General features: G+C 47.2%; 1 protein-coding gene across 1 annotated transcript in view; it reads right to left on the bottom strand.

The window, feature by feature from the left end:
• Positions 1-22,583, bottom strand: part of BMPR2 (bone morphogenetic protein receptor type 2) — a 696,097-nt gene that overhangs the window by 161,989 nt on the left and 511,525 nt on the right. Inside the window, exon 9 of the mRNA XM_069615513.1 lies at positions 13,118-13,265. Within this exon, the coding sequence (XP_069471614.1) occupies positions 13,118-13,265 (148 nt within the window). The remainder of the gene's footprint in view (positions 1-13,117; positions 13,266-22,583) is intronic.

Below are 22,583 nucleotides of genomic sequence, written 5' to 3'. Positions count from 1 at the left end.
GTATGATGCATCCACATTATCAGCCGGTCCGGTTTCCCAAAATCTAGCTCTAGAGAGGAGTCTACCCCACTCGCTGTCTGTAGGGTGTCATGTAGTTCCCCAACCTTGGTCTCTTCTGAAACCAAGCATTCAGGGACATTAGTATCTTCATGAATACCAGGGGTATCCATTTTAAGAACCCATGGAGGGGTTTCATCTGAAGTTTCATAGCCCTCATATTTAGGTTAAGGATCTGAAAAAATCCTTTTAAGGAAGAGGCTTAAAAACCTTTTTCTTTTTCCTGACTTTGAGGCAAAGGTGTCAAATGCACAGTTAGCATCTGTTTTTTTCATCAGCGTCAATGGTGTCGACGTCTGTGGCATTGATGGTATCAACGCTTTGTACTTGGACTTCGAGGGACTCAACCCTCAACTCCGTTTCTACAATGATTTCTCGTTGAGTACTCAAAGACTCTCGAGTAGTCTTAGGTCTAGGTCTATGACCGGGGCTTGAGGGCACGCAAGGTTTTGCCTTGGCATCATGCTCGTCATGGACCCTAGCATGACCACTTTTCTTATGTTTCGTGAAGGACAGAGGCCTGTTCCTTGAAGATTTTACATTTTCTTTCTAAAGAGTTCCCACTCATCTTTGGGGGAGGATTTAGTTGTGCAGACGACTCTCCTTTCATTTGAGGAAGAAAAATGAGAGGGCGAGGTCTATGCCTTCTCTTTGATTTTTTTTGATGACGAAGAGAGGTGTGCTCCTCAGGTGTGATCGTTTATTTTGACCTTTTTTTATGAGGAGATGAAACTCTCGACTCGTGGGATGACCCAAATTTCGAAGGAGTGGACAGGGATTTGTAGCATTTCCATCAACGCTGCAAGCTGCTACTTGCTCGTGATGGTTTGGCAGGACTATGCAGATAGAACATGGAACAAGAGTCGAGCAAAGAGAGCAGTTGAGCTGGAGCCTGGCAGCGCTCATACTAGCTCCCTCCTATTCAACCCATCAACTTATTTGTAACATGTAATAAATATATATAACTGGTAAGAATTAAACTTACACCTGTTTTGAGAAGAGGTCCGGCTAAGTGGTCAAAACATATTAAAGTCATAGAAGTGTTTAAACACGCCATTAAACCAGTAGATGGGAGGATATGGAATATAGAGAGTGTGTGTGTGTTGTAAAGCCACATAACGATAACGTTACCAGCAGACAAATGAACGGTGATACTGCAAGCGAAGGAAGATGTGTGAAGAGAGCATCAAGAATGGAGAATGTGAGGAGAGTTTCTGTGCCAGGTGAGAAGAAAAATGAAAATGTGTACGCAAGGAAGATACCAAATTTTCCTTGCCAGATGTCCTCAGATTTTCCTCACAAGTCAAGGATGGGGAAGTGTGTGTCGTAAACCACGACACTCTGGTGCAGTGGGCTCTTGGACGGCACGGCATCGGTCAGTTCGCCAACTGATGACAGTGCGTGATGCAGCTTGAGAACCACCATAAGCCTTTGACAATGCCTTCCAATGGTTTGCAGGACCAAAATTCACCAACAGTTGTGAGGTCTTCCGAAAACTGTGCGCGCGTCATGTAGAACTTCAAGGCACAAGCAACGTTCAGTGAATGCAAGGCCCTTTCCCCCCGGTGACGTAGGTTTCGGAAAGAAAACAGGCACCACCAAAGGCTTGTTGAGGTGGAATTCAGACAGAACCTTCGGCATGAAAGAGGGGTGTGCACGCAGCACCACCCTCGATTCGTGGGAAGTCAGGTAGGGTTGCTTGCAGGATAGGGCCTGGATCTCACCTACCCTTCTGGCAGAGGTGATGGCCACAAGGAAAGCAGTTTTCAACGAGAGGAACTTGCAAGGGACCTGATGCATAGGTTCCAAGGGGGCCCCCCACATGAGCCACGTCAGAACCATGTTGATTTCCGATGCCGGGGCATGAGCCTTCACCAGTGGGAAAGAACGAAAAAGTTGCTTGAGAAATTCCTTAACTAGTCAGTGAATATCTTCCTGGATACCAAGTCTAGCAGGATATTGCCGCCAGATGCAACTTGATAGAGGTGTGCGCCAGTCTGGCCTTCGCCAAGGATAGCAAGTATGGAAGGATCTCTGGGGCCGTGATTCTTAGAGGGGTAATCTTCTGAGACTGGCACCATGTAGTGAAACGCTTCCACTTGTGACCATAGCACTTCAAAGTCGACGACGACCTGGCCATGGCAAGGACCTCCCTGCAGTCCGCAGGCAAATTATATCCGCCAAACCCTAGGGCTGCAGGAGCCAAGCCCTCAGGTTCAGCGATCCTAGGTTGTGATGCAGGATTGCGCCTCCCTCTCTGCGGGAAGATCCAGAACCTCTGGCAGCTTGATCAGAGGCGACGCTGACAGGCTTGCAAGGTCCGGATACCAAATCTGTCTCAGCCACCCCAGGGCGATGATTATCATTTTGCATGGACAAGGAGCGTGTTGATGACTCATAGCAGGAGAGGCAACAGAGGGATGTGTAAAGAACAGTCCCTCCCACATTAAGGAGAATGCATCCCCAGGCTCTTCGGCTGGTGGAATCTGCAGGCAATCTGTTGGCAAACTTCTGGCACTTGAAGTTCGTGCAGTTGCAAATAGATCAATCTGGGGCCAGCCCCATTTGACGAATAAGCGGTCCACCTGATCCTGGCAAAGCTCCCACTCGTGGCAGGAGCACAGTTCCCTGCTGAGGGAGTCTGCAATGGTGTTCTTGACTTCCACCAGGTGGAGGGGGACGAGGACCATCCCCTGTCCGATGGCCCAATGCCACAAGTCATGTGCTTCCTTGGAGAGCGCCGGGGATCAAGTGCCCCCCTGCTTCCTGATGTAGAACAATGTGGTGCTGTTGTTCGTGAAGATCCTCACCACCTTGCCTTTAAGAGGCGGAAGGAAGGAACGCCTTGTGGGCCTAGAACACTGCCCGTAGCTCCAGGATTTTCATATGAAGATCCTTCTCATCTGTGTGCGCTGGCGATGTTGGAACAGACTGCCCACCATCCTATTACCCGACAGAACTATTCGTTTAGCGAGATCTTGTCCGTGAAGCTTCCGGACACCTGTATCCAGTGGGTGTCCAGTAATTCCTGTAGGGGTCGCATTTGCAACCTGCAGAGCCGGACAAGGTAGATGCAGGACATAATGCCCAGTACCGACCTGACGTCCCGCACGGAGCAGTCATTGACGACAGCCATTGCACCTTTCCTTGAATGGTTGCTATCCTCATGGCAATGCCAGGCTAGACAAAGTATTGAGTCTGGCGCCTAGGATAGCGCATTCTGTGATGGCGTTAAGTAGGACTTTGGATAGTTGACAGAGAATCCAAGATCCGTCAGTAGGTGGACGGTCGTCTGTCTGTCGGACAGCTCCCTTAAGCAGGTGCAAATAAGTCAAGTCGTCTAGGTACGGTATATGGGTATGCCCTGTAGATGGGTTGCCACTGGTGCTAGGCATTTCGCAAACACTCTGGGGGTTCGACTTCAAGCCAAAAGGTAGAGCCTTGAGCTGGTAGTGCTGTCCATGCACCATGAAACGTAGAAACTTCTGATGTTTCTTGTGAATGGGGACATGGAATTTAGCATCCTCCAGGTCCAACAATGTCAAGAAGTCTCCTTTGTCCAGTTGGCCCAGCATGTGTTGCAACGTGACCATGCTGAACTTTTGGGACTTTAGGTATTTGTTCAGATGTCGTACATCTAGGATGGGGTTCCAGCCCCCTGTCATCTTTCTGGCCAGAAAGTATCTGGAATATACTCCAGAGCCCCGAAGCAGTTGGGGAACTAGCTCTATTGACCCTTTTCACAGCATGGCCCATACCTCTTCCAGGAGCGGGGGGATGTGCTGCTCCTGACGGGTAACTGGAGGGATCCGTGGACACCTGCGTTGAACCTCCAGGGTGTGTCCTTGAGCCAGAGCGTCCAGCACCAATCTGTCGGTGGTGATCTTTCTCTACTTGCTGACCAACCTCGTCAGCTGGCCTCCCACTGGGGTGCACGTGTGGTGGCCAGACGTCCCGGTCGATACAGGCTTGCTTCGGCGTCCTGCCCTGCGGGTGATGGCGACTATGTCCTCGATCGAAGGCCCGGGAACGGCTAATGCAGGCTTCCTGCGTTGTGGATCTGGAAGGCTGTCGGTACAATGCAGAGAGACCTTTTGAAGACCTGCTTGATTTTCCCCTGGAGGAGCAAAAGGACGAACTGTGCTGCTTGAGAGTGCCCAGGGAACGGGCAGTCTCCATATCCGTTGATGGCCTGGAGGGACTCGTCAACGACCTTCCCAAACAGATTCTTTCCATAGAAGGGCATGTCCAGCACCTTCGCTTGGAGCTCCTGACGAAAATGTGTGGCTTTCATCCAACCTTGGCGACGAAGGTAGGCACGGTTCGCCATTTGCCGGAACCCTGTGTCGGCGTTGTCCAATGCCACTGTGATGGCATGATCAGACGCTACTTCCTCTTCCTGGAAAACAGCGACTGCCTGCATCTGATCGTTGGGGGAGGAACTCGAGACTCTGTCCCAGCATGTACCACAACTCCCTGTCGTACCTGGCCAGGATCACCAGTGGGTTGGCTGCCTTTATAGTGAACGCTGTAGTGTAAATCACCTTTCCCATGGTGTCCATCTTTTTCCCCTAGTCTTCTGGCGGGACCAAAGAGGACGAGGACAGGTTGGACGACCGTTTCCTTGCAGCCGCCGATACCACTGTCTTCTCCAGCCTATCCCGTTTGGCTGGAGCCATGCAAGGGTTCTTCATGAGGGTCAGGCCCTCTTCCCAAACATCGTTCATCAGGGGCACTGACATGATCGTCTTGCTCTTGGCCTCGCGCCTTCCTTCTTGGTTTCCTCTGGCACCAGCTGGAATAGCTGTGAGGCTCTGGAGATCATGGAGTGGCACGGACCCACCTCATCCGGTGTGGACACCCTATGTGGAGCTTCCAAATGAGAATCACCCTCCGCTGAGACAATATCCTCTTCATCCGTCGTCATGTCCGTACCTGTCCCAGTGTCTGCTGGGGGAGAAGGGACCCGACGCAGTGGCAGAGGTTGAACTGGGGATTTGGTTGACGCTTCCTCTTCTTCACTGTAGGCTGATTGCTGACCTGGGGGACCACAGATACCGGGAGCCAGAGGCATCCTCATCTGGACATCTGACACCAAGGTGTGTAGAGTCGACATAATATCCAAGGAAATGTCCCTTGGCTGTATGTAAGGACTCCTGATCTTTGTCATTCACTGACGAGACCTCTATGGTTTGTCCGACAGCCTGGGAGGGCTGTTTCGGGGCCTCCTCGTCCCCTGCCCCTTATTTCCCCCCCTGAGGGTCTTGAACCCGGGCCAGAGCTGGTTCCACCACTTCTGGCGTGCCTGCAAACTTTGAAAAAAGTCACTGCGGCGGCAGCGAACCTTGGGGGCAGGAACACCTGAGCCGTGGGGGCTACCCTCTCAGGATCAGCACCCTTACCTGTTGTGGCAGTAAGGGTGCGAATCTTGAGGGCGCGGAACTTCGCAGACAACGGATCCCTACTGGCAGATGAAAAAAAGAGCACACCAGCTTCTTTGAAACAAAAATAGAAATGTTTCCGTCAAAAACACAATAAAACGCACAAATAGCTGGAGAGCAAACTCAAGGACTCCCAACATTGAAGCTTGCGGTACAAATTTTAAGATGGCTGACAGAGGAGGGGCTTAGGGAGAGGACTGTCTTTGGATGGGGCAGTATGAACAGAGGACAGTGATTGGTTTAGAGGAGAAATACTGTTTAAGTGAAACTGTTTCTTTTACCAAGGATTCCCAGCCGGACGACGGGGAATATTCATGAGCATGTGAATCCATGCCAGACCCCATGCTGGAGAAGCTGCCTTAACCTTAAAGCTAGATACACGTTAGGATGGTTTTTCATAATCACTAACTTGGCCAGGACTTCGAGTAGCCAACAAGGTTGTCTCAAGAAGAGTTTAACTTAACCACTCTCTAAAGGTAATGAGGCTGAACTAAGGAGGGAGAAGGTACTGTAGAGTAGTACAGTGACGTTTACAAAGATGGCAAACAAAAGGAACCACCCAGTTGAGTACAAAAATTCTTTAGTTTATTACACTACCACAATAGGGTGCACTTCAAACAATTAAAGTTAAATAAAAATAATAATATGCATATATACAGTTGTGCAATGCCAAATTTGTATATACGCACAGAAATCCAAGGCAGAATTGCTACTTTATCAGGATAAAGGTCTCTGTGGGCCAACGTAGAGGGTCCACTCATCTACACAGTCCATCTATTTGCATATACTCCAGCACTGCATACACCCATTATATTTTGGAGGACAGTAAACAGAAATGTCTTACTGGAGTATTGAGCTGCAGTGAAGTGAAAGGCCAAAATCTCAACTTTATATTTCAAATGTCAAGGTTTCCCAGTGATGGCACTGGTCTGGCTCGCCTGTGATGTTTCCAGTGGAGACAACGAAGTACAGCAGCCAAGCAAGATGAAAGAACACCCACTGGCGAAGGTGATGGACCAAACAATACTAACCCATATCTGGTATGTTGCAGCTATCTGATAGCGGGCCTCACATGTCCAGTCACTAGGACATGCAGTCGGAGACCATTTAATAAAGTTGAGGTAAGAGTCCCAACAATACTTGGCAAACGTTTAAGTTCTGGGTGCACAGGATTATTTGATACACCCTCCTCTTTGAATCCAGTTCATGCATTTTTGGGCAGCAAGGCTATTCTGCAAGATGAAGAGTGCTGGGAGGCTTGCAAGGAGACAGTGCTTACTGGGTCACGAGAAGGGAGCACCCATCCTCCAGTTCACTGGCATAGCTTCACAATTACGCTGCCTTCGCCATGATGCAGCCCCCATCGCTTCATCACAGTCTTCTGGACTCACCCCATGGTTTGACAAGATAAGGATGCAGACTTGCATATTACAGGACAAAATTGGGAGTGGAGTGTCAACTCTGATGGCAAAGAAAAGGACGCATCCTTTTAAACATTTGGCAGCTTAATATTCAAACTTTCCTTTGCTACTCCCCGCCATACAGTATATAGTTACTCAGAATAAATAGTTATGAAAATTGGCAAAAAAGACGATTTCAAAGTCCAATTTACAAAGGATCCAAAAACATACAGAGGGGACAGGTGAAAGAGGTAGAGTAGGACAGGATATGGCAGTCTGAAGGTGGATGGAGGGCTTGCATGTTGCTACCTCCCCCCCCCCCCATCAGGATAGGGGGAAAAGGATGATCATATAGAAATGTTACTTGCACAGGTTATCTTAGCAACATCTTAACCATTGAAAGGCCTTCAGAGTCCCAGGGAGCACAACACAGTGGAGTCGCTGAGGAATTCTTGATTCAGGACTCTTCAGAAGAATATAATTGTACACTAGTCAGGGGAAAGAAAATCAGTCAGTGGTACAATTTATGACCTTCACAATAGGATGAAGAACGAGGTGGGGTTACAAGTGTGGTCACTGAAGGCCTGCTTTTACGAAAGAAAAAGTACAACCAAGAACCTTCAGAACTTTGTTGGAACTCTGAAGAGTCTGTTTTATCTAAATTACAACTCTTGGGCATTGACTGTACCTCACTTGTACTGGAAATGCACCTTACCACATCTTTAGCAGTCAGTCCTCTCCTCCCACACAGCACCTTAAGACTCTGGTGAATGTGTCATGCGCCCAGGCTCCTGGCACATATGGCACAAGTGGAAGTTAAGCCGCCATTAGAATGTCCCTCTCGTTTCCTGGTGACGGTCTAGTCTTTTCTGTCATGGCCACTGCCGAGAGGTTCTTCGCATTCGAACTCCCGGCAGACGGCGCGTTGGAAACCCTCTGGATCCGATCTTTCTTTGCAGCCACAAGCTAGTTTTCTTACTTGTTCTGTGCTCAGAACCCTCTTCCTCTTCCCCCGCTCTCCCTGGGGGCTTTACTTAGCACTTCTCGGTGCTTTGTCTACTCTTCTGTTTCACGCCTTTTACTCTTCTCCATCCTTAGGCACTCCCGTTTTTCTTTTTATCACGATAGCACCCTACATTTGCTCCGCTTCCCCTTTCAGCCCTTTCCGTGTGTCTTTCTTTCACGACTTTCGTCTCTCTCACAGAGACGATTACTTACCAGCCTTTGCCACCGCGTGGAGTGCTCCTTTCTCTCTCGCGGTCGGCGTCCTCCTGGGGTTCTCTAACCGTTTCTGCAGTTTCGGAGCCTAACACCGCCTACCTGCAACTCAGATCTTTCTTAACCAAACAGCTCAACCTCTGGAAAGACTTACCAGGAATTGCTGGACTGACAGCGGACCAGCATTACAGCAGAAGGGGTTTGTTAACAGAAGGATTCTGCAATACCGGGTTTTTTTTTTGTGCCTGCCAGGCTTTTCCCCCGGATTTGTCCTTCATCGGACGAGGGGCCGCAGTGGCTGCAGTTCAAAGGCGGCTACTGTGGCTTCCTCCCGAGATAGGGCCCCTATACACAAAAAGGAGAAGGATTATAGAACTCGACGGCGCCCGGCTCAGAGCATCCCTGACACCAGTGACACAGGTGAGGACGACGGGAGAGTTATGGGTCGAGAGAAGAAAGACAAGGATCTAACAGAATGTGAGACTTCCCATGACTCAAAAAACTTGATTGAATAATGTGGATGGAAGGCGTCAGCGAAAGGTATAGTTAAAACCATTTAATTAAATCTAGGGTTATTTTGTTTTGGCAGAGTTCAGAGAAGACACTGCATATCATATTACATATTAAAGGGCAGAAAGGGAATTAATAGCATTTCTACTTCTGAACAGCAAATATAAATTTGAACAGATGGTAGTGGGGTAATGGGTCCATACTTAAAACATGGATATGTACATGCAAATACACGTGGCCTCTGTCCAGTCAATACCAACCAATCCTTTGCCATTAGTGATGTAGTCGACTATCGGCACAGTGGCGTAATGAATTGGGTAGTAAAACAATGTGTCTGATACACAATAAAAACAATACCCTTAGCAGATGAACGTTCATGAAGAATGGGGACTACTAAGGAGGAGAGAAGTAACAAGGTAAACTGATCATGGTCGAGGGTCTTGGATAGAGAAAATGGTAGAGTAAGACAGTCTTCTGATGATATTTACTCACTAGTTGATTCAGAGGCCCTGAAAAGTAACTTGAAAAGTAACGTGACGCATCAAAGTCCTCTAAATCCCACAAGATGATAGAGCCCTGCCTAGGAGTCCCGCCCAAGAGTTTGCAGGCTCTAATGAAATCTAGGACCTTAGAGAAGCATTTTTTCACAGAGACCAAGAAGGGACATGCTTCGAGTTTGTTGCCACTGACGCTAATTAAGCTTAGAGTATGGATTAAAGGTCAAAGACAACCTGGGTCTCCCTTAGCTTGCTCGAAAGGCTTGCCCGCTTTAAGATCTGCAGAGGTCTTGGGCACCATTGTTACATTTGGCTTGGTACATGGAGAAGACATTGAGTCTACCCACAAAATGCATTGGTCGCCCAATTGAAGGCGACAAGTGCAATGTACTAATACTGCATGAAGACAAAGTATATTAATCAGAATTGTTAACAATATTGGACTCGTCATTACAAGATTTCTAATAAGAGCGGTGTTTAGAATGAAAAATGAATAACTTCCAAATAGTAATAAAGACTAATAAAATCCATTGAAAATAATACTTTTACAAAGGTCACACAATGCTTGCTCTACTCAAGAGGAAATCGTGCTGCAATAGTGTCTGCCTCTTAAAGGGATTTGTTCAAGGACAGAAAGGACACAAAAAAGGAAGTGAGCTTACCATCCCGATCGTTCATGCACTATTCTCCTTTTATAACTTAATTATTCATGCTTATGATAAAATAGTGTAATTACCAAGGAGTGTGTGTTGGTGTTTGTTTCCAATATCGTCACACATATATTATCGAACAAAACAGGGTTGAAGCACCACACATTTTAGTACAGAAAAAGAAAGTTTGACCCAGGACAGAAGAAGTGAGATATGCCAATACTGGTTATTTACCACACAGTCCATAAGCTTTTGTTTGGGTGGTCAGACCAACATCAAAGACAGGCACATCACTAAAAAAGGAGAGCTGCAGAGCAAGCACCTACAGCATAGCATAGACAAGAAGAACCTACAAGAGGCAATAACATAACGTTAGCGACTCATTCGCTAACCGGCATGAAGACTGCCATCACAAACGAACACTTCTTTTTAATTTGAAATATGACGAATTTAATTCCATAACAAAATGAAAGCTCCGCCCCATCTTAGAACGATTTACTGCAACATCAGGCAGCTAAAAGAACCCCACCTCACTGAAGCAGGGCCATAAAAGCTTAAGAACTAACGAAGGGCGCCAGATTTTTTTTTATACCTTTTCCAATAAAAAGTGATATTCCAATTTCCATCTTAATAGATCCCATAACACAATGTCATGGAAAGAAAAACGCACTGAGGAATCTCGAACAGAGTTGGCGGACGGTCCAGAAGGTGAAGATATTGGGTTTTGTCACAGCCTATAACCCAACTCTAGTGACCCAAGACTTTCCAGAGAATGATCTACAGAAGACATGGACTCAAGCCGCAATGTATGACATCAGAGGTGCTTCAAACCAAAAAGCCATTAGAAACCTCAAAATAGAAGTGCTGTAGGACACACAGCACCTGTATCAGATCGTGAGGAAATTACAATTTCATATCCATCATCAGGAAGGGCTCTAATCCAGAACCAAAGTATTCTACACCTTCACCCCAACGCATAAACTGGTCTCAAAGATTGAGCGAGCAGTCCTTCAGACCCCTGAACTATTTCACTTTTGGATCTGCTACTTTACAGATTTTTCTGTTAAGCTACACTTCCAGAGATCATCAGGGAGGTTACATTGCACAGCTGGCTGTGAGGGGCTCCACTGCTTGGCGGCTGCCTTTAATCACTTTCTGATTACAACTCTGCTGTATTCCAGGGATGAGCTTACTGGCTAGCCGTGTGCTAAAATCCAGAGTGAAGCCATGCAGCCAGGCCTTGATCAGATGGAACAAAGTGTTCAATCCTAACATCTAGCATTGCTCTTGGCAACCCTCCAGACCAACGTTCTTCACCCGCCAAGCCATTACAAAAGGGGAACATGAAAATCAGGCTTAGTCTACCCAAAAAGGGTCAGTCCAGCCCGAACTGCTTGGCCACATCCCTTCTGCACGAGACCACAAGCATCCCTAGACATGTTTCAGCCTCATTGTGTGGGCCACATCTGTGAGTGGTAGCTGGGGTCTCTAGGCCCAGCAGGCACGGGACCCACATCTGGGCATACTCGTCCCAATCAGTGTGTCTATAGCAAAACAATTGAGGGGAAGTGCAACATGCAGCAAAAACACCATCTCAGTAAGTAGTGCACTCTACTCAAAATTATAGCTTTTAAGATCATGCTTTTTATACAGAAGTCCAAGCCACAACGGAGGTCACCTTTAAAATCACATCTTGGTACGCTCAGGTCTTGCCAAATCTGAAGGTGCGAGTTTCTTAGTTTACATAGTCTACCTAAGTTGAACACACTTGCCCCTTGGTTACCTGTGACTATTTACCAGCGTTTACTGTAAAACAATGGATGTCAACATAAGCATACTTCATTTTTAGTGCAATGCTGCCACCCAAATGTCAGCCATGCACAGTGAAAACTATTTGTCATTTACCATTCTAAGTTTGTTTGCAGAAAAAATCAAATAAAGGTTTCAAACATCCCCATGCTCCACCCGCAAAAATGGAGTACCATGCAAATGGAACTCGCCCTTCATAAAATGCCCTTGCCAATCTGAGTGGCTAGTAGATTTTGCAAACTCTGATATTGGGCGGTAGAACATTTTCAGTGCAGGTGTGCAAACTATGGAGTACGATAATTGCCCTTTGTACAAATATTACCACATGGGGTTTCAGCACGAGTTAATAAAGCAGATATGAAATACTAGCCAACGTATCCGAGGCACAGAACTGACTCTTCGTCTCTACACTCTTCAAAGTATTGAAGCATCCACTTGCTGTAACTTATTTTTACATACTCAGGTGAACACAATGGTACTACCAAACTAAATTGCCAATCTTTCTCCAAACATTTTATGAAAAAATAATTTCCAAAAATCCACAAGAGTACTGGATCTAATTATATGAAAAATTGGATGTAGTACTTTCTACCACCATTCATTTTACTGTGTACTGGAAAAAAAACAATGTTTTGTACATTTATTGCTTTTCACATGACTGGTCCAAGCATGAACTCTGAGAACACACAGACGTTTGGTAAAAGGATGCAGAATCAATACTTGCACACATTCTGGTTAAGTATTTGCAGGTTTGTTTCTGAAAACATTAACCATTCTTAACAGAAGATGGTAAAAAGGGATTTGCCACCCACCTGCAGAACTGGGCCTAAACCATGAATAATCTACATTTACAATATAAGAACACTGAGACACGTTGTCAATTTGTGTTTTCAGCAACTTGGACACAATGAGATTCTGCTACTTGACTTCCTTGAAATACTTCATTTTGGCAATCGGCATCATAAATGAGATCCGAAAAAGAGACAAATCGCTGCAACATTAGTGAACCCAATAACAGAAACTAGGAGCATGTGTGGTAAAGTTTACAAAATCTTAACACCTAGTGAGAGATCACAAGCGATGCAGAATTCAGAACAGAGCATTCGAGTCAACACAAGTGTGTGCTTGCATAGAAGCAGACTTCAACAGTCTCATGCAGCTTACATTGTTGGTTCTGTTTGAATGTAGTGAGGCAGAGCAAATGACAGAAACCCTCTTTAACCCTCTACCCGAATTAATATGTGCCTGATCCCCATAAGTATGAATGAAAAGTCCATCTATTCATAGCACATCACCTGAAAAGGTTACTCAAAGTAGTGACACTTGCACGCAATAAACCAAACCCGTTTAAACAAATTAAAACTATGACTAAGTGAGATACCAAGCCTACTGCTGAGATCTGTTTGTAGCCGACAGGTCATAGTTTTGAACACCAGCAAATGTTGACTTTTTCGCCAATGTCAACTAAAGCAAGTATCAATATGCTGTGTTAGATGACATATGTATCGAACTTGCTACATTCAGTGTTCTTGTACCTGGGAAGAGGTCTGTGCATCTCATAAAAATCTCCCAGTAGATTAGGCCAAGGGCATACATATCCACTTGTTTGAGAGCAGATTCACAATCCCGCAGGTTTACTGCTCCTTCCAACACCTCAGGGGCCATATATCGGATTGTACCAACCTGCACATAAAAAGGATTACAATTGAAGCACTTCAAGAAACACCCGTTAATACTTTCTGCATTGCATGCATTTAATTTACATTTTGTTGCATATACAGTATGTTATAACACCAGAACACGGTTTACAGTTCACGGTAAGCATTCACCCGTTTCCATGTCAATCTGCTCATTTATGAGCAAGGGCCAACACAAGCCACACAAAGACAAAGATGAGGGAGGGGAAAGTAAAACCATCAAGGCGTGCAGGTCATCGACAGCCACAAGGTATGTAGAATGACGTATGCACACCCCCCACAGCAACCTCCTTTAGGCACCATCCCACATAGCATGCCAGTCCATGAATAAGGTTCTTACAGGCCTTCAACACAAACTCCTTTGACACCACAATACCCCTCCCCACCAGGTCTCTCAAACCCCCACCTCAACTCACAAACCTTTGCACACCGAAGTGATTACACAATCAGTGTAGATGGCTACTACAAGAATGTGCAGAATTGCAGATACATCCATCACATGCCCAACATTGATGATCCTCCTCCTCTGGACCATATCCACATTTTCATGACCGGGATGTAGGCTCTACAACATGTATGTTTATTAATAATACTGGTAATTGCAGGAGGAAAGCCTCTGCACTTAAAAGTTCAAATATCACTTCATAATGATTATGGGGATACAATGGGAAAGCTACTTCCCTGGAACAATAGCTTCGCAGCATGGCTACCTGGTATAAATACATGCTACAGAGTATATGCGATATCAATCAAGATGATCTTGCCTTCTTCAATTTGGCTAACCTTTTCTTTTGTGTGTTGAGATGGACCTATGTAAAGCCACCACTTCTAAAAAGTGCCTTCTCCCAAGAGCAATCTTGGGGAAATAATTTTATTTTTTATCATTCAGAAAATAGGTTGACAGATCAACGTAAGCTGTATCTACAGATCAGGACGGAGCCACTGCAATATCTACAGGAGCTGCAGGAAGGATGCCAGGTACCACAGCATAGAAAGATTTTTCTTTTTGCAACTTGCCTTCCATTAACAATGGACCCCACCTGTCTCCCCTCCGTCCCCCCTCAGCTACTTGCTAGGTTTTGAACCCTAGCCGGACACTGGAGGAAAGTAAATACTTAAGCTTCACTTACCGTGCTAAACTCGTTCTTTTGGACACACTGGTCAGCCCATAAGGTTACCAGTGAAGTGGGAATGTGATTTCCTTTGTTCTTTTAATGAAGCACATCATACAGTGAACTGCTATAGTGGTACCTTGTATCCCTTTTTCCTTTGATTTCTGTAATATAGTTATTACATTTTGGGTGTGCTTGTGCACTACCATGCACCATTATTTATTTACTGCACAATGCCATTTAGAATGATATATATTCAAACGGTCAGGACATGTTTAGGCCCCGTCTTTTGGTGATCATCCTTTCTGGCAGTGTTACTGCCCTCTCAAGACATAAAACACCATACAAGTGGTCAAGACTGGGTTTGGGACTGTTTGTTCCAATTCACATCCCTGCCAGGATGGGTCTGCTTGCTTGACAGAGGTGGGGCTTGTGGGCATCCACAAGTGGACCACCCTTATCCATTTGAATAGAGTACATGTCTGCCAGTGAAGGGCTGGGGCAACCCCCAGCCACCTTTTGGGATAAGAGGACCTCTGCCCACAGTCTATCAAGTTGATTAATGGAGCCACATTTCTGAAGAGACTGCACTGAAGACCGTTGCCAAGGGCAACCAGTATTGCCAAAGCCATCTGACGGTGAGGCCCAGCTACTTTTGCTGAGACCACAGAAGACCCGTGTTGGTGCTTCAACATTTGGATAAGTGGGACCAACCAATCATGCCCCCTGTACCTGAAGGCTCCTTTCCAAGGACATTGGAAGTGTCCTGGGACATCCTGGGGGCTGCCCATCTGAAGACCAGTCTTCTTCACGGCACTGGTCCCAATCCAGTGCTGCAGCCCGAGACTCTGCAGGTCAATTTGAGGCTTAAGAAAATCGCTCCTGCTGTGGCTGCCATCGTTAATGAAGCAGGACCTTCCTGGAGCCAAATCTTTACTGCAACCAGGATTCCCTCCTGCAACCCCATGAACAGGGTTTCTTCACTGCTGCCCAGCTTCTTCTAGGCCCTGGGTGTTGCTTCACATCATGAGACCCACTATGGCTGCAGTCCTGAGGTGTCTGGCCTGCTAGCTGCAATTCTGCTGAGATGGGAACCACCATGCAGCCAGACACCATCTTCAGCCACTCACCTACAAACCCTGCACTGCACTGACAGGACCAATGGCAGAAGTAAGTGTCCAAGCAACCTATAGTCCGGCCCGGTCACTCGAAAAAAACGGAATTGGCACAAGTGCACTTACCTGTTTTGATGTCCACTGCCACCACAGGAATTGTTGGGATGCAAAGTTCACTCCATTAAATACTGCTGATTACAATGTGGTAGATCAACATGAAACTCAACCAATTTTTGCCTCCACTAAAGATGGTGGAGGAAAATATTATTGAAGGTCGTCTTCAAGGGTGTTACACTTATTTTCCAGCATTGAAGGGAGAGATAATTCTGTATGGTGACACCCATCTTGTCTCACTTTTGCAAGCTAATGCAGAGAAGAGTCCATACATAACATTTTCAGAACTGTGAAATTGATCTGCTACTGTACACAATACAATTCCCTTCCTCCATCGGGAGGGAATGAAACATTTCTTTAAAAATGAATAATGCGTGCAGATTGACAGAAATAGCAGCAGTATTTCACCGAATCTGCATTTGTTACTAGTGTGCTGGTGGTATTCATGTAATCGGGCAGTAGCCTTTCAGGTTGCGAATACCAACAGTAATTACAGTCCATAGTAACAGCACAAAAAAGTCATTAAAGCTCTAATAATGCCCAAAGTAGGTAGAAGATATACTCCAATATCATTTTAGGGACACCAACAAACTGCCCAGATAGACCAATCAAATTAGAGATGACTTTTAAAGTTGCTGTCCTAAAACAAGGGTAATATGTAAAATGGTATTGGCAAAGTTCAACTGCAAAATAACAATCACGATTCCTTAAACCTGCCAAAAATAAAAACCATCAGTTGGAGTAACAGTTGAATTAAACATGAGACAAAGCTCCCATGTCACAACTGATTTTATTGCTACAAAAGAACAAGTTACTTTCTTACCTGGTAACGTTCTTTCGATGGGATATTCCTCTGACGTATTCCATATCTATGACAGTAATCACCACAGCTGTGCTGCTTCAGAAAAAAATGTCAGCGTCTGCATCCTGTGTCGATTGCATCAATACACTGTCCCTCGAGGGCCTCCGTCGAGTGCCGACTTCACCGTATGTTATATGTAGGACACATGACGCCCTTAGCCTCAGTTGTAGTTTTTTCCCCAGAATGTGTGGCACCAACCTTCTGCCAGTGTGACTACAGAAATCTTTGCGGGAACGTAAGCTGCAATTGCATAAGAATTTCTGTAGAGGGGCAGGCTGGGAGGGCGCGATGTGGAATACGTCGGAGGAACATCCCATAGAAAGAACGTTACCAGGTAAGAAAGTAACTTGTTCGAGGGGATTGAGTCCTCCGACGTATTCCACATCTATGACAGACTCCCAAAGCAGTACCAACGTATGGAGGTGGGAAAATAATTTAGAATATTAGAATGTCCAATCAAATTGCAGTAGAGGACCGCCTTACCAAAGGCCAAATCTTGCCCATGGATAGAATCCAGGGAGTAGTGCTTTACAAAAGTATGGACAGAGGTCCATGTGGCTGCTTCACAAATATTACGAATGGGAACACCCCTCTGCAGAGCAGTAGAGGCAGAGTTTTACCCAGGAAGACTTTGGCTGCTGTGAAGCCCAGGCTGTTTACCTACCCGGCATTGCGAGTCAGCGAAGATTCTTGCCGGCATCAGCGTTTCACCACGCTTCCTGGAGGAGGCGGGGCAATCTACATCACGTGTCGTGGTCACGTGATTTCGGACTCCCTCAAGAGTCAGAGGCTGCCGCCCGCACTGTGTGTGTTTTACCCAGGAGGACTTTGGCTGCTGTGAAGCCCAGGCTGTTTTTTACCTACCTGGCACTGCGAGTCAGCGCAGATTCTTGCCGGCATCAGCGTTTCACCACGCTTCCTGGAGGAGGCGGGGCAATCTACATCACGTGTCGTGGTCACGTGATTTCGGACTCCATCAAGAGTCGGAGGCTACCACCCTTGCGGCGCTAAGCCCGGCAGAGACAAGCCCTACTGGCTGTTGTGCGGCTGTTAGGCGCTGGGGTGCCCCAAGGTACATTTATTTTGATATCTTTACTATAGAGGAGCCTATCAGTTAATAGAACAAGTTACTTCTTACCTTGTAACGTTCTTTCGACGGGATGTTCCTTCGACATATTCCTCATCTTAGATATCTCCTTCCAGCTCTGCTGGCCTTGGAAAATTTTTTCTCTCTAGAGGGCGCTGCACGTCGACGTCCTCCGAGTCGATGTCCCTCGACAGCCGCCGTATCGACGTCAACGTCATCCTGCCTATAAAGGCCGCGCGCAGCGTCCGTTGCTCAGTTCCGTTTTGTGGCCCACAATAATACTTTCTGGACTAGACTAATCACCCTGAAGGAGCGTAAGCTGCAACAACAAGGGAAGTAGAACTGCGGGGATGGATGGGAGGGTCGATGAGGAATACGTCGGAGGAACATCCCGTCGAAAGACCGTTACAAGGTAAGAAGTAACTTGTTCTTCGAAGGGATTGTGTTCTCCGACGTATTCCTCATCTTAGATAGGCTCCCATAGCAGTATTCTATTATTGGAGGTGGGAGTACTGACTTCACGCTGTCTTCTACTGATGAATAGAATGCAGTACAGCCCTTCCAAACCTAGTCTCTTGACTGGAGGAGGAATCCAAGTTGTAAAATCGTGTAAAGGTATGGATAGACGACCATGTAGCGGCCGCACAGATGTCTTTAACCGGCACACCTCTTTTGAGGGCCAATGAAGCTGCAATACCTCTGGTCGAATGACCCCTAAGGTTTTGAGGGGGCTCTTTCCCTGCCAGTTTATAACATTCCAGAATGGCCAGAATGATCCATCTGGAAATGGTCTGCTTAGTTATTGGTAACCCCAGCTTGTGACCTGTGTAACCTACAAACAGCTGGTCTGCCTGTCTTATCCTGGCTAGTCTACTGATGTAATCCCATAGGGGAACTTGGAATGGTCTTGGGGGATAAACATTGGTTAACCCCTTTAAATAAATTGTATTACCAAGGGTAACTTGAAATAGGATGGTTCTTCCGCAGTGCATCTAAAGATGGATAGCGCTGCGAGATAGCCCTTAATGGTGCCAACTTGAAGGCCTGAATTCGCCAAATAGAGTAGGAAGGACAAAACCATTGGTGTACCACATGAAAAAGGGTCGATATTCTGTTCTCTACACCAGCTGCAAAATCTGTTCCAACGGCAGCGGTATAAAGACTTTGTTGCTGGCCTCCTTGCCGAAAGCAACACCTCCATATCATCATCAGGGAGGTCCCAATCCTTGTACCTCAGCCTTTCAGAAGCCAAGCGTGAAGGTTGAGGGTTTTGATGTCTGGATGGAGAAGCTGACCTCCCTTCTGTGAGAGTAGGTTCTCTCTGAGTGGAAGTCGAATTGGAGGGCAGATGGACAAGTCTAGAAGGTCTGCGTACCACATTCTCCTGGCCCAATCCGGGGCAATCAGGATCATGGTTCTCCGGAATCTTCTCAACCTCCTGATCATTTGAGGAATGACAGGGACCGGTGGGAACGCGTACAGAAGCGGAAACTCCCAGTCCACTATGAACGCGTCTCCCAGAGCTCCTCTCGGGGGAAATTCCCATGAGCAGAACAGATCGCATTTTCTGTTGAGGCTGGTGGCGAATAGATCCACCTGAGGGGTTCCCCAAAGGGCGAAGATCTCTTGAAGGACTTCCTGAGCTAGCTCCCACTCGTGGGAGACACTGCTCTGCCTGCTCAGAGCGTACGCTGTCAAGTTCTTCTCTCCGACTAGGTGAACTGCCGATAGAGAGATTCCTTCTTGGATTGCCCAAAACCAGAGCTGCATGGCCTCTCTGCACAGGGGTAGTGATCCTATGCCTCCTCTTTTGTTGAGATAATGCATGGCCACCGTGTTGTCCGTCATTATCAGGACGTTTTTCCCTTGTACAGCTGGCAGGAACGCCTTCAGCGCAAGTCTGATGGCTCTCAGCTCTAACAGGTTGATATGTAGTCTGGACTCCGATGGAGACCAACGACCGCTGATGGTCAAGTCGTTGGCTCCCCACCCCGTGAGTGAGGCATCCGTGACTACTGCTATCTCCGGCCAGGGTTGCCAAAAAATGTTCTCCTTTCAGAATGTTCTCCTGACAGGCCCACCACTGAAGGTCTCGAGCCACCCTGTCGGGAACCTGAAGAAGATCCGTCATTCTCCCTGAGAATTGTGATCACTGAGTCCTCAGTGCCCACTGGAGGGATCTCATTCTCAGGCGAGCCTCTGGCACTAGGAAAATGCAGGATGCCATGAGGCCTAGCAACCTCAAAAAGTCGAAGGCTGGGAGACGTTGGGCATCTTGGAACTTGGTAACCATCTGTAGAATATCTTGAGCCCTCACCTCTGGTGGCGAGGCTTTTCCCAGGGAAGTGTCCAGGATCGCTCCTATGAACTGGAGTCTCTGCGATGGTATCATTTGTGACTTCTTTAAATTGAGGGAGAAGCCCAGTTTGTGAAGGAAGTGGCACACGTGATTTAGCTGGATCTGAGCTTGTTCCGAAGAAACAGCCCTGATCAACCAATCGTCCAGGTAGGGGTAGACGTGAATCCCTTCCCTCCTTAGACTTGCCGCCACTACCGACATTAACTTGGTGAAGACCCTCGAGGCGGAGGTCAGCCCAAATGGCAGCACTCGAAATTGATAGTGAGAGTTGCCAATTGCGAACCTCAGGTATTTCCTGTGTTTGAGATGGATAGGCACATGGAAATAAGCGTCCTGAAGGTCCAGAGATACCAACCAGTCCTGGAACTGAAGGGCCTGGAGGATCTGAGAAAGAGTGACCATCTTGAATTTGTCTTTCCTGAGGAATTTGTTCAATTCTCGCAAGTCCAAGATGGGTCTCAGTCCTCCGTCTTTCTTTGGAATGAGAAAGTAAGGGGAGTACCAGCCCTTGTTCCTCTCCGCTACCGGTACCGGTTCTATGGCACCTTTCTCTAGCAGGTCCAAAATTTCATGCAAGAGGAGTGGATCGGGAGCTTTTTGAGAGCTGATCCTCGGTGGATGACTCTGAGGTATGCGTAGGAAAGGCAGGCAGTAATCTTGGGCAACAGTTTCCAATGCCCAAGTATCTGACGTGATAGCCTGCCATACCGCCAGATGTTGAGTCAACCTGCCTCCTACAGGTGTCCTGTGAGGGAAGTCCTCAGAGTGGTTTTGGGGCGGCTGATGCAGATGCCGATGGTAAAGAGGCACCTCTTGTTGCTGCGGCTTTTGAATATCTACCCCGTCCACCTCGGGTAGTTCTTCTTTGTCCCCTTTGAGCCGGTCGTCCTCTACCTCTTCCGAATGCGGAGTAGAAGCGAAAGGACTTACCCCTCGCAGAGGTTCCTGTGGTACGAAAAGGTGTCTGACGGATTGCAGCGACTAGGGATTTTGCTGCTGCTTTTGAAGTTTGCAGTTTCTCTAAACTGTCATCCGCCTTTTTCCCGAACAAAGAAGAGCCATCGAATGGCATGTTCAAGAGCCTGGCCTGCACATCTGGGGCAAAACCAGACTTTCTCAACCAAGCGAATCTCCTGGTTGTTGTACTTGCCGCCATTGCTCTGCTGATACTGTCAGCCGAATCAATGCCCGTCTGGAGGGATTCGCACATAGCGTCTTTACCGTCCTGTATGATATTCAGGAACGCCTCCCTTTCTTCTCCCTCCGGGATGTAGTCAGCCGCTGTAGAAGCACACTCCCAAATTGTATGGCTGAATCTAGCAAGGGTGCAAGTAGCATTAACAGATTTTGACGCCATGCTACATGCCGAAAAACTTTCTTTGCCATAGCATCATTTTTTATCGTCCCTGTCCTGCGGGACGGTAGGATAAGCCGTCTTGACATCGGTGGAAGATGCTGCCTGTACCACCACACTTTCTGGGGATGGGTGTTTTGACAAAAACTCCGGGTCTGTAGAGGATACCCTGTATTTTGTAGACAGTTTATTTACTGCCGGGACGACATCTGGGGTTTCCCAGTTCGTCATAATCTTCCTCTGAAGAGCTTTATGAAAAGGCACCACAGGATCCTCCTGTGGGCCTTTGTCGAGAATATCAGTGAGGTCATCTTGCTGGAAAGATTGTGAAGATGCAGACCACCCCATAAACTCTGTGATCCTGGCCATTAAGGCTCTATAGGGGGTTTCAGCATGCTCCCCCGGGTCTGGCCTAGCACACTCTACCTCAGGGGAAGTGTCTAACCCACTTGCCTCATGTAAGGAATCATGAAGATCCTTTAACCTGCGTTCTTCAGAGGAAATTTCCTCTCTAACTGGGGTTACAGGTCCCTGGAACTCAAATGTGTCTTCCTGTTCAGACGATTCACCCTCTTCCATAATTGAGGACATAGTTCTCAATTGTTCTGAACTCATGAAGGGTGTAAACCCCATTTCCAAGGCAGAGGGTGCCGAACTTGTCATAATCGGCCTCGAAAACGTTGATGTCGTCGACGCCGAAGGCTTCGAGCGTGGCGTCGAAAACAAAGGCGGAGGCCTCGATGACCTCGACAGAATTGGGATTCTGCGCGACAATCTCGACACCATCGACATCGAGGACCTGGGGATAGTGACTGGGTGTGTCGTAAACGTGACTTTTCTTGGCGTCGACGCCGGTGTTGAAGGTGGCGTCGAGTCGACAGACTCGTGTGTCGAAGGTCCCTTCGACAACGGCGTCGAAGACACCGACCTCGGCGTCGACGGAACCTTCGTCGACTGAACCTTCGAGGAAGGTTTGGAGGTCATAATCCTACTAGAGGGTTCGGAACACGCTGGAGAGGTTTCCTTCTCCGGGTACTGCGACTTGCGGCGTTTTCGACCTTCGGGTCTTTCGACCAGAGCATCACTCTCGGCAGTCTTCGAGGGGGTCGAGGCCGCTTTCTCGAAGACGCTCATCATATTTTTGCAGAATTCCTCCCATTCAGCCCGGGAACTATGTTTCGTGGGGGAAGGGATTCTCTTTGGCGAAACAGAGGAAGAGGGAGAAGGGGATCTTAGACGTCTCCTCTTCGAGTGCTTCGATCTCGAGTGATGGGACCCACTTCGAGACCTGGAGCGCAAAT

The sequence above is a fragment of the Ambystoma mexicanum genome, chromosome 9, assembly GCF_040938575.1.
Source record: "Ambystoma mexicanum isolate Mex_15411 chromosome 9, UKY_AmexF1_1, whole genome shotgun sequence".
In the NCBI taxonomy this organism is placed as follows: Eukaryota; Metazoa; Chordata; class Amphibia; order Caudata; family Ambystomatidae; genus Ambystoma; species Ambystoma mexicanum.
This window is presented reverse-complemented; position numbering and strand designations above follow the sequence as displayed.